The sequence below is a fragment of the Oncorhynchus gorbuscha genome, linkage group LG06 (assembly GCF_021184085.1).
Source record: "Oncorhynchus gorbuscha isolate QuinsamMale2020 ecotype Even-year linkage group LG06, OgorEven_v1.0, whole genome shotgun sequence".
Classification (NCBI taxonomy): domain Eukaryota; kingdom Metazoa; phylum Chordata; class Actinopteri; order Salmoniformes; family Salmonidae; genus Oncorhynchus; species Oncorhynchus gorbuscha.
Genome location: NC_060178.1, coordinates 39,210,176 through 39,221,404, shown reverse-complemented (window position 1 = coordinate 39,221,404; position 11,229 = coordinate 39,210,176). Strand labels below are relative to the sequence as shown.

Sequence of the window (11,229 nt, the reverse complement as noted above, 5' to 3'; positions counted from 1 at the left end):
ACGTCTACTGAATAGAACTTCCGCACTCAACAACCCGGTCGCATTCCGCTTCGCTCCACAGGTAGTATCACATTTTTCATTTAATTTCATTACAGCACAACGGTTTGATTTGTTTGTTCGTAGCTAGCTACATAGCTAGCTACATAGCCGTCTGTGTATCAAAGATAATTGTGTAGTCTAGAGCGATTTTCTAGGTTAGCTAGCCAGCTATTGTCGTTCTTTTAACGCAACGTAACGTAATCAACACTGCTAGCTAGCCAGCTAGCCCCCGAATAGCAGCACTGTAGAAACTATTACACTCAACGGAACGACTTGATTAGTGTAGTGTCAACAACGCAGCCACTGCCAGCTAGCCTACAAAGTCAACAACGCAGCCACTGCCAGCTAGCCTACTTCAGCAGTACTGTATCATTTTAATCATTTTAGTCAATAAGATTCTTGCTACGTAAGCTTAACTTTCTGAACATTCGAGACGTGTAGTCCACTTGTCATTCCAATCTCCTTGCATTAGCGTAGCCTCTTCTGTAGCCTGTCAACTATGTGTCTGTCTATCCCTGTTCTCTCCTCTCTACACAGACCATACAAACGCTCCACACCGCGTGGCCGCTGCCACCCTAATCTGGTGGTCCCAGCGCGCACGACCCACGTGGAGTTCCAGGTCTCCGGTAGCCTCTGGAACTGCCGATCTGCAGCCAACAAGGCAGAGTTCATCTCAGCCTATGCCTCCCTCCAGTCCCTCGACTTCTTGGCATTGACAGAAACATGGATCACCACAGATAACACTGCTACTCCTACTGCTCTCTCTTCGTCCGCCCACGTGTTCTCGCACACCCCGAGAGCTTCTGGTCAGCGGGGTGGTGGCATCGGGATCCTTATCTCTCCCAAATGGTCATTCTCTCTTTCTCCCCTTACCCATCTGTCTATCGCCTCCTTTGAATTTCATGCTGTCACAGTTACCAGCCCTTTCAAGCTTAACATCCTTATCATTTATCGCCCTCCAGGTCCCCTCGGAGAGTTTATCAATGAGCTTGATGCCTTGATAAGCTCCTTTCCTGAGGACGGCTCACCTCTCACAGTTCTGGGCGACTTTAACCTCCCCACATCTACCTTTGACTCATTCCTCTCTGCCTCCTTCTTTCCACTCCTCTCCTCTTTTGACCTCACCCTCTCACCTTCCCCCCCTACTCACAAGGCAGGCAATACGCTCGACCTCATCTTTACTAGATGCTGTTCTTCCACTAACCTCATTGCAACTCCCCTCCAAGTCTCCGACCACTACCTTGTATCCTTTTCCCTCTCGCTCTCATCCAACACTTCCCACACTGCCCCTACTCGGATGGTATCGCGCCGTCCCAACCTTCGCTCTCTCTCCCCGCTACTCTCTCCTCTTCCATCCTATCATCTCTTCCCTCTGCTCAAACCTTCTCCAACCTATCTCCTGATTCTGTCTCCTCAACCCTCCTCTCCTCCCTTTCTGCATCCTTTGACTCTCTATGTCCCCCATCTTCCAGGCCGGCTCGGTCCTCCCCTCACGCTCCGTGGCTTGATGACTCATTGCGAGCTCACAGAACAGGGCTCCGGGCAGCCGAGCGGAAATGGAGGAAAACTCGCCTCCCTGCGGACCTGGCATCCTTTCACTCCCTCCTCTCTACATTTTCCTCCTCTGTCTCTGCTGCTAAAGCCACTTTCTACCACTCTAAATTCCAAGCATCTGCCTCTAACCCTAGGAAGCTCTTTGCCACCTTCTCCTCCCTCCTGAATCCTCCTCCCCCTCCCCCCCTCCTCCCTCTCTGCAGATGACTTCGTCAACCATTTTGAAAAGAAGGTCGACGACATCCGATCCTCGTTTGCTAAGTCAAACGACACCGCTGGTTCTGCTCACACTGCCCTACCCTGTGCTCTGACCTCTTTCTCCCCTCTCTCTCCAGATGAAATCTCGCGTCTTGTGACGGCCGGCCGCCCAACAACCTGCCCGCTCGACCCTATCCCCTCCTCTCTTCTCCAGACCATTTCCGGAGACCTTCTCCCTTACCTCACCTCGCTCATCAACTTATCCCTGACCGCTGGCTACGTCCCTTCCGTCTTCAAGAGAGCGAGAGTTGCACCCCTTCTGAAAAAACCTACACTCGATCCCTCCGATGTCAACAATTACAGACCAGTATCCCTTCTTTCTTTTCTCTCCAAAACTCTTGAACGTGCCGTCCTTGGTCAGCTCTCCCGCTATCTCTCTCAGAATGACCTTCTTGATCCAAATCAGTCAGGTTTCAAGACTAGTCATTCAACTGAGACTGCTCTTCTCTGTATTACGGAGGCGCTCCGCACTGCTAAAGCTAACTCTCTCTCCTCTGCTCTCATCCTTCTAGACCTATCGGCTGCCTTCGATACTGTGAACCATCAGATCCTCCTCTCCACCCTCTCCGAGTTGGGCATCTCCGGCGCGGCCCATGCTTGGATTGCGTCCTACCTGACAGGTCGCTCCTACCAGGCGGCGTGGCGAGAATCTGTCTCCTCACCACGCGCTCTCACCACTGGTGTCCCCCAGGGCTCTGTTCTAGGCCCTCTCCTATTCTCGCTATACACCAAGTCACTTGGCTCTGTCATAACCTCACATGGTCTCTCCTATCATTGCTATGCAGACGACACACAATTAATCTTCTCCTTTCCCCCTTCTGATGACCAGGTGGCGAATCGCATCTCTGCATGTCTGGCAGAGATATCAGTGTGGATGACGGATCACCACCTCAAGCTGAACTTCGGCAAGACGGAGCTGCTCTTCCTCCCGGGGAAGGACTGCCCGTTCCATGATCTCGCCATCACGGTTGACAACTCCATTGTGTCCTCCTCCCAGAGCGCTAAGAACCTTGGCGTGATCCTGGACAACACCCTGTCGTTCTCAACTAACATCAAAGCGTTGGCCCGTTCCTGTAGGTTCATGCTCTACAATATCCGCAGAGTACGACCATGTCTCACACAGGAAGCGGCACAGGTCCTAATCCAGGCACTTGTCATCTCCCGTCTGGATTACTGCAACTCGCTGTTGGCTGGGCTCCCTGCCTGTGCCATTAAACCCCTACAACTCATCCAGAACGCCGCAGCCCGTCTAGTGTTCAACTTTCCCAAGTTCTCTCACGTCACCCCGCTCCTCCGCTCTCTCCACTGGCTTCCAGTTGAAGCTCGCATCCGCTACAAGACCATGGTGCTTGCCTACGGAGCTGTGAGGGGAACGGCACCTCAGTACCTCCAGGCTCTGATCAGGCCCTACACCCAAATAAGGGCACTGCGTTCATCCACCTCTGGCCTGCTCGCCTCCCTACCACTGAGGAAGTACAGTTCCCGCTCAGCCCAGTCAAAACTGTTCGCTGCTCTGGCTCCCCAATGGTGGAACAAACTCCCTCACGACGCCAGGACAGCGGAGTCAATCACCACCTTCCGGAGACACCTGAAACCCCACCTCTTTAAGGAATATCTAGGATAGGATAAAGTAATCCTTCTCACCCCCCTTAAACTATTTAGATGCACTATTGTAAAGTGGTTGTTCCACTGAATGTCATAAGGTGAATGCACCAATTTGTAAGTCGCTCTGGATAAGAGCGTCTGCTAAATGACTTAAATGTAAATGTAAATAAAAATATGACTTCAAGACGGCTAAGCGGAACACATGTACGCCATACGGGTAGGCAATGAAGACTACCCCAAGGCAAGGCACTACAAGTCCTTACACCATGGCAACCCTGCCTTCCTACAAGCTATGGGTATTGATCATGTTCTGGCCTCAATTGGAAAAGGGGACCATCTTAAACAGCTAAACCAAAGGGAACGTTTTGGGATTTACAAACTACAGGCCACTAAGTACCCTGGTTTAAATGAAGGTATGGATTTCTCACATTTCCTGTATGGTTGTGATAGGTCTATTTGATTTAATCTAGTGGACATTTTTGCTCTATTTACCCTAAACTATGTTTCGGCTGTTGTTTTCTATGTTTTAGGGTACTATGGAATGGAGAATTGCCTCTTCTAATTCTTGGCACTTTGCCCATTCATATTCCAGGCTGAAACAATCTTTCAAGGGGTTCTGATGCTTCTAGCTTGGAGTTGCATTTTTGATAACATATCTACAGTATTCCACTTTTTAATGTGTATAGTATTGCTTACTAGGTGTTCAATGAATGCTGTAACCACTCCTTCTTTCAAATCAGGGCTGATTGGAAAAAGCTGTTCAAAAAGCTGTGGCATTGTATTATAATTTTGTTGTACTCCCTGACAACGGCCATGCAGCCGAAACACATCAGAGCTTTTAAAATGTGTTTCCATTGAACATGCCATACAAATAAATGCATTTTAATTAATTATATGAAGAGTGCCTTGATCCTCTGCTTTTTTGTTGTTGAGGGCTCCAATTCCTTTCGGCCTCGAAAGCTCTTCTCGTGTGTGTGTCAGATCTCTGCAAATGTAGTAGTAAGCCATGTGTTTACCTTGATTGAATGAACCCCATGAATATGTGATACATTAACTGATAATTGATGACAAGATAAACAGATTATGCGCAACCCAAACAACAATATAGGCGGCCTGGAACGCGGCCATTCTCAAATCAAGAATCATTGGTCCTCTCAGACCATGTGATGTACAGTAGACTTCCTAGGCGGATGATTTAATGTTTTGCTGGATATTGATTCTTCTGAGTTTGAGGTGGCTGTGATTTAATCGCTTTGAGATCCATTTCACCTCAATCAAATACGTTTTAGCGAAAGGACGACGAAAGACCATGGCTACACATGAATGTCACCGAAATCAACACTCCGATAACAGTAGAACGCGATGAAAACAGTTTACCATAAGACTAAATGGTAATGTAATATTAGCTACGCGAAATCGTACGTGTTTTCCCTTTTAACAGCTGTTTACCAAAGAGTGTGGTTAAGCTAGTTAGCTAACCAACGTTTTCATAATATTTTGCGCTAGTTTACCTCTGCAGTCGAACTGTAACTTAGATAGAAAATGAGCTTACTTTTTCCTAATGGTGGTTTGTTAGTAAACAAACGGACAAAAAGTTACTAACTAGAACTCAAGTAGTATAGCCAAAGATTTTTTTAGCGTTAGCCAACGAGACTAATTGTTAGCATTCTGGCGTTAAACGGGTGAATTGAATGCTCTTGCTGCCACGCATCTAAAATGTTGTTCTTCTCAGTTTGCTAGTTTATGTGCATGCACATTCGCTCAAAAAATACTGATGAGTGAATCTGCTTAACTTTCTCTGAAAACTAAATTCCTCTTATCTGCCCGCACTCCTATCTTTGATCTTTAATTGAGGTCTGATGGAGAATCAGACTGATGTGTACAGACCGTTCAATAGTCGTGAATGGTGTAGCCCTAGAGCAGACAACTCCATGAGTCATGCCAACTTATTTAGCATATAAAATGTGTTACATTGTCTTAAGTTTCTATTCTGAAAGATTGCACCCTTCTAAATAAACACTTCTCTCTTTGGTCCCAGGCTCTCATGACTGTGCGGTCCTCTTGTATGAGTTTGTTAGGAAGAATACTGGACCTGCAGCATACAGAGGTTCCAGACGCCTACAGAGGGAGAGGCATTACCAAGGTTCGACTGTCTGACAATATGGAATGGAACCATGGCCCAATGCCAAAATAGACACTACACCCTCACTCCTATTATATCCCTAGATCTTTTTTATATTTATCTGGGCCTTTCAGATAAGTGATGGGAGTCCAAAGATCCCAGTATTAGTAGTTAGGAATTTGAGCCCATGGCCTTGTCCAGAAACAACCCCTAATGTTACCCATCGTTTGCAATATCACAACAATTCTGCAGGAGGACCTTCTTGCAATCTGGAGCTGCTCAGCTCATGTTGTGCATGGAGAGAAGTCTTTTGGACATATTTAACCCAGTAAGAGATAGTAAATAGTTTCCTAAGCTGGCAGCCAATAAACTGCTTTTATTAGACAGTTTGGACTCTTTCCCATCTAGTTCTCTTTATAAACCGCTGCCTGGCAATATGAACGTTGCTTGTAATTCTGGAAATCCAAGCATTTGCCTGTTTATTCAGTGCTTTGCCAGATGAGCTCAGCTCAGAGCGCTGGTGGGTAATATCAAGGGAGCAGTTATGGTAGAGATAAGAGGAAGAAGGAAATTAAAACGTGTTTTGTTTGAAGATCTGTGTAGACCGGAATGTTACCATTTTCAAATCTTTATATCAAATAAAATGTAATAAAGCAAGTGTCTCAATGCATCTGCAGTCCCTGCTTACTGCATGTATTAAAATAAAACCAGAGACAAAGACAATTACTTTGTAAACTCAAGCTACAAAACAATTCCTACATGAAATGGCAATGTTCTGTTGTTTGCAGGTGCCATGGATTTTGCGGTGGAAGAGGATCTGAAGGCTCACCTGACCTGCTGGTACATCTAGAAATAAGTCAGAGAATCCCCAACCTCAATACCTGGAGCATATCCACCCAATGTGACCCCATGACAGAGAGGAGCGGAGAGAGACTGAGGTAGAAAGCATGGGCTCATGCTTTTGGTTTGGAGGGCTTTGTGCTCTATTTTATGGTAGAGGGCAACTATACTAGACCTATCCCTATCTCGACGGACATAAAGACTTCCTGTTGGAGAGCAGTGGTAGAGGAACTGTCCGAGTGCCATTGTCATTACTCGCGGCCTGTCCATGGGCATGAACGTTTGTGTGTGTGTAAAAACAAAGGAATGTTGCAGATCTTTCTGCCCCCAAGGCTGTCTTATCTATACATTAGGAAGACTGTGTGCAGGATTCCTGTTTTTTGTACTGTAAGAAGCAATGTCTCCATCACGCTTCGGCAGTATTGCTTTCATCTATCCTGTCTTGGCTGGTAGATGAAGAATGTACAATGGCAGGAGGAAGGGAACAGCTTTCTGGAGTGAAATGCAACCCTGATCAGTCAGTTTAGTTTCAATGTTTGTCCTCTCGTCAAAACCGGAAAGGCAAAAAACAGCTGTTCATCAGGACCTTGATTAGCTGAGTAGAACCTTCATTGACAGTTGGGGTGATCTTCTGTCTGTAAAAGCACTAATTCACGGCTGTTCTACTACAGTTCAAAACTTGACATTTTGTCTATACAGTTTACAAGCATAGCTTAAAGCAGAAAACAAAATTCCAATATCAGGTGACAGGTTTTACCCTTTATTTTGTATTTGCTGAGTGTCTTAAACTGCAGTAGGGATTCTCTCTGGCTTTGACCGAGTTGAGATATACTATTTGCTTGGTGACTGAATGCATACTGGTAAGGTAGGCAGTAAAACTGAGTCTTCAGAGGTTGGCTCTCTAGGTCTACTGTCTGATAGAGATGGGTATAAAGTCTGCAGACTGATATTATTTTAGATGTCTATCTATGTCTCTTATTTTAAACTGGCTAATAATTGAAATGTTGATTTACAATAATTTAGAAGTGCCTTCTACATTTAAAGTGTCCTAGTATACTTCACCTCTTTAGAATACCATGGTGATTGATTTAACAAGGTTCACCTTTTAAAATGTAATATATTGGAGAGGGAAGCAGGCTAAAGATTTGCACATGTCACCTTGGTTTACACTTCCCAGTATAGAGTTCTACACCATGTGTGCGATTTAAACCAGAGATCAACTCACTAGAGAAGCTTGGACAGGACACAATATGGATGAGTATACCAACCTGAGGCAGTGTGACAGTCAGTTGCATAGAAGCTTGGTGTTATTTTATTTTAACTAGGTAAGTCCGTTAAGAACAAATTCCTATTTACAATGACGGTCTACCGGGGAACAGTGGGTTAACTGCCTTGTTCAGGGGGCAGAACGACATATTTTTACCTTGTCAGCTCGGGGATTCGATCCAGCAAACTTTCGGTTACTTGGCCAACGCTCTAACCACTAGGCTACCTGAGTGTAGCCCACAAGGGAAATAGCAAGTGGAATAATTTACCCGCTGCGCAACCTGGCTATAGAATGGTTTGTCCTAGTCGAGTCCCATAGTGTTGTCCTTGCTTGCGATTGGTCATCTCCCAACTGTTACACAAGACATGAACATGATTTGTGTATGCAGCATTTACCGCATTTGTGTTGAGCAGATTTTGCCTTACAGTTTACGTCAAAAGGTACTAGTGTAGTAAATTAAACTGACCTCTACATTTACATGGTGTAAATAATGAGTGGTACATCCTACATGCATTAATTATGGAAAATGTAGTTTGACAAAGTACATGAAGTCGTCCTAGCAGTGTATTGGAAGTATTGCATACACTACATATCCTAGCTTGCACCGCGTCGACAGCAGTCGTGTGTTGGTTCTCCAAGATGGCGTCGTTGGGAAGGAGGCGCGGTGTCCAAGTCAACAGGGAGAGGTCAGTTATACTCAACCATTGCCATAATCACGACTATTTGTGTCCAATGTCTATTTTATGATACGCCACACATTCACTATTCCAACATATGGCTTTTAAAAGCAAAATGCAGCTGTCACTTTCCCGAATTCCTTCCTCCATAACTGCTCATGTGATGTTTTGATTAGCATGTTTGCTAGCCTGTTCATCAAAGCTTCAAAATCAAGTTCTGGATAGGTTAGCCACCCAACTAAAATAGTGTAAAAACATGCCGTAACGTTACAAAGTAGATATATGACCGATATATTTGATATGCGCTAGTATAACACAACGTTCACTCACCGCTTGCAATTTACGTATTAGCTAGTTTTCAGAGCAGCAAGCTTCCAAACAGCGGTGGAGCTAATCAATGTAACGTTATGCAAAGCTGCGTCCAATACAGCACAACAACTAATATAGATGTTACTGGAATTGTTGAAACAGTTGTGAATGATCAACATGTTCGCTAACCCCGAGTTTTGTTTACGCTAGCTAGCTAACAGTAGTTATCTACTTGATGGGTTCGTTCGTAATTCGCTTTGGCGTGTCTGACTCCGTGTGCTCAGCCAGGGTGAATTTACGAACGCAGGCTTATTTAGCTAACCATGTGAACCTTGTTAGAAGCTAGTTAGCACTCTTGCGCGGGGCATAATGTTTGCAAAGTGGAGGATTCGAGTTTTACACGTGAGTATAGCTGCATTTGTTTTCTCCCGCATATTGTTTATTGCCCATAGCTACGTTAGCATTAATACCATAGCTTATTACTGATAGGCAACTTGACAGTGACTGATGCCTAGTAAAATAAAGGTAATTTTTTTTTATAAACTAGGCAAGTCGGTTAAGAACAAATTCTTATTTTCAATGACGGCCTAGGAACAGTGGGTTAACTGCCTGTTCATCAGGGGCAGAACGACAGATTTGTACCTTGTCAGCTCGGGGATTTGAACTTGCAACCTTTCGGTTACTAGTCTAATGCTCTAATCACTAGGCTAAAATAATTATCTTTTCCATCTACTTACTATTTATAATCTCCTCTTTCTGTGCACAGGGGAGTGATGGCGGCAACGGACTGCTACATCGTTCACGAGATCTACAATGGGGAGAATGCACAGGACCAGTTTGAGTACGAGCTGGAGCAGGCACTGGAGGCACAGTACAAGTACATTGTGATCGAGCCCACGCGCATTGGCGACGAGACGGCCCGCTGGATCGCCGTGGGCAACTGCCTGCACAAGATGGCCGTGCTGTCTGGTACCGCCTGCCTCCTGACGCCGCTCTCACTACCGCCCGAGTACTCGCGCTACGTAGCACTGCCCACTGGTGCCCTCAGCGTGGCATGCTCCACCCTCTATGGAATCTCCTGGCAGTTCGATCCCTGCTGCAAGTACCAGGTGGAGTACAACAGCCAAAAACTCTCGCGGCTGCCCCTGCACACACTCACCTCCTCCACGCCAGTGGTGCTGGTGCGCAGGGACGACATCCACAGAAAGAGACTCCACAACACGATAGCGCTGGCCGCCCTGGCCTACTGCGCCAAGAAGATCTACGAACTCTACGCGGTATGAGCACACTCTGAAGAGGTTTTAAAAATATATATATCAGGAAAAGGAGTCCGCCAAGTGGAAGCCATGCGCACAGTCGAGGGTTTGCCCCTAGCCCCCCCCCCCACCCCACTTGAGCGGGTGCTTCATTTTGAGCTGTTTGATGGATATAGTTAAATCTAGAAGGAATTATTTTTACCTTCTAATTTTCTTTACTTGTAAGTGACATCACCAGTGCACTTATCCATATGGAACCCTTGTGCCTCTTCCCCGTCCCTGTACCCCTCAATACACTAAGTTAGTGCACAAGGGTAGCTAAGTAAAACTAAATAGACTGAATCGTGTTGCAGTTGAAATGGACAGACTTAAGTATTACCAACATTTGTCTATTCCTTGTAGTTTACCTGTATCCCTTTCTTGCTGATCAGTACGTCACCCTTTCATTAAACATTAGTATATTTCAAACTCTCCTTTCTGTCTTTTTCGTTAAACAAATTCCTTTTCAGATTTTTGTCATTTAGGTTTACTCACTCTTTGGAACAAAGACAAAGTCAAGACCTTTAAACATACTTGTTTGGTAATCCCTCACCAGTCAAAGTTGTTAAGGACAAGACAGACCAACACGAGCGCAGCAAGTCCTATTGCCTTTATTAATTTCTCAACATGTTGATTCGCCATAATTTTGTGTTGGTCTGTCTTGTCCTTTACACACATGCAGTCATGGGTAAAAATCCTGTCCAAATGGAGCTCTTTGTGGGGACTTGCTGTGAGTGTATGAGTGGGTTGTGTATGTAAGGGACATGTACACTAACATTCAAAAGTTTGAAATCACTTAGAAATGTCCTAGTTTTGCCTCCCGGGTGGCGCAGTGGTTAAGGGTGCTGTACTGCAGCGCCAGCTGTGCCATCAGACTCTGGGTTCGCACCCAGGCTCTGTCGTAACCGGCCGTGACCGGGAGGAGCCGGTGGGGCGATGCACAATTGGCCTAGCGTCGTCCAGGTTAGGGAGGGCTTGGCCGGTAGCGATGTCCTTGTCTCATCGCGCACCAGCGACTCCTGTGGCTGGCCGGACACTGCGCGCTAACCAAGGTTGCCAGGTGCAGTGTTTCCTCCTGACACATTGGTGCGGTTGGCTTCCGGGTTGGATGCGCGCTGTGTTAAGAACTTTCAACCTTCGTTTCTCCTGAGCCCGTACGGGAGTTGTAGCGATGAGACAAGATAGTAGCTCCTAAAACAATTGGATACCACGAAATTGGGGAGAAAAAAGGGGGTAAAATTTTAAAAGGGTGGGGGGGAAGAA

General features: G+C 45.8%; 1 protein-coding gene across 3 annotated transcripts; it reads left to right on the top strand.

Annotated features, from left to right (window-relative positions):
- The first annotated feature begins 4,652 nt into the window (after positions 1-4,652).
- Positions 4,653-10,395, top strand: LOC124037928 (transmembrane protein 11, mitochondrial-like). Of its 3 annotated transcripts, XM_046353199.1 has the most exons (4): positions 4,653-4,847; positions 5,495-5,599; positions 6,367-6,516; positions 9,438-10,395. In XM_046353199.1, the coding sequence occupies exons 3-4, from the start codon at positions 6,488-6,490 to the stop codon at positions 9,952-9,954; spliced, it is 546 nt and encodes a 181-aa protein (XP_046209155.1). In that variant the 5' UTR covers positions 4,653-4,847; positions 5,495-5,599; positions 6,367-6,487; the 3' UTR covers positions 9,955-10,395. The 3 variants fall into 3 exon arrangements, with proteins under 3 accessions (XP_046209155.1, XP_046209154.1, XP_046209156.1); XM_046353198.1 differs by lacking the exons at positions 4,653-4,847; positions 5,495-5,599; positions 6,367-6,516 and adding an exon at positions 6,546-8,371; XM_046353200.1 differs by lacking the exons at positions 4,653-4,847; positions 5,495-5,599; positions 6,367-6,516 and adding an exon at positions 8,496-9,073.
- The last annotated feature ends 834 nt before the right edge of the window (positions 10,396-11,229 follow it).

Coding starts and splice junctions, on each gene's coding strand:
- LOC124037928 (XM_046353198.1), top strand. CDS start 8,325: ATGGCGTCGTTGGGAAGGAGGCGCGGTGTCCAAGTCAACAGGGAGAG. Junction 8,372..9,437: donor GTCCAAGTCAACAGGGAGAG/GTCAGTTATACT, acceptor TTCTGTGCACAG/GGGAGTGATGGCGGCAACGG.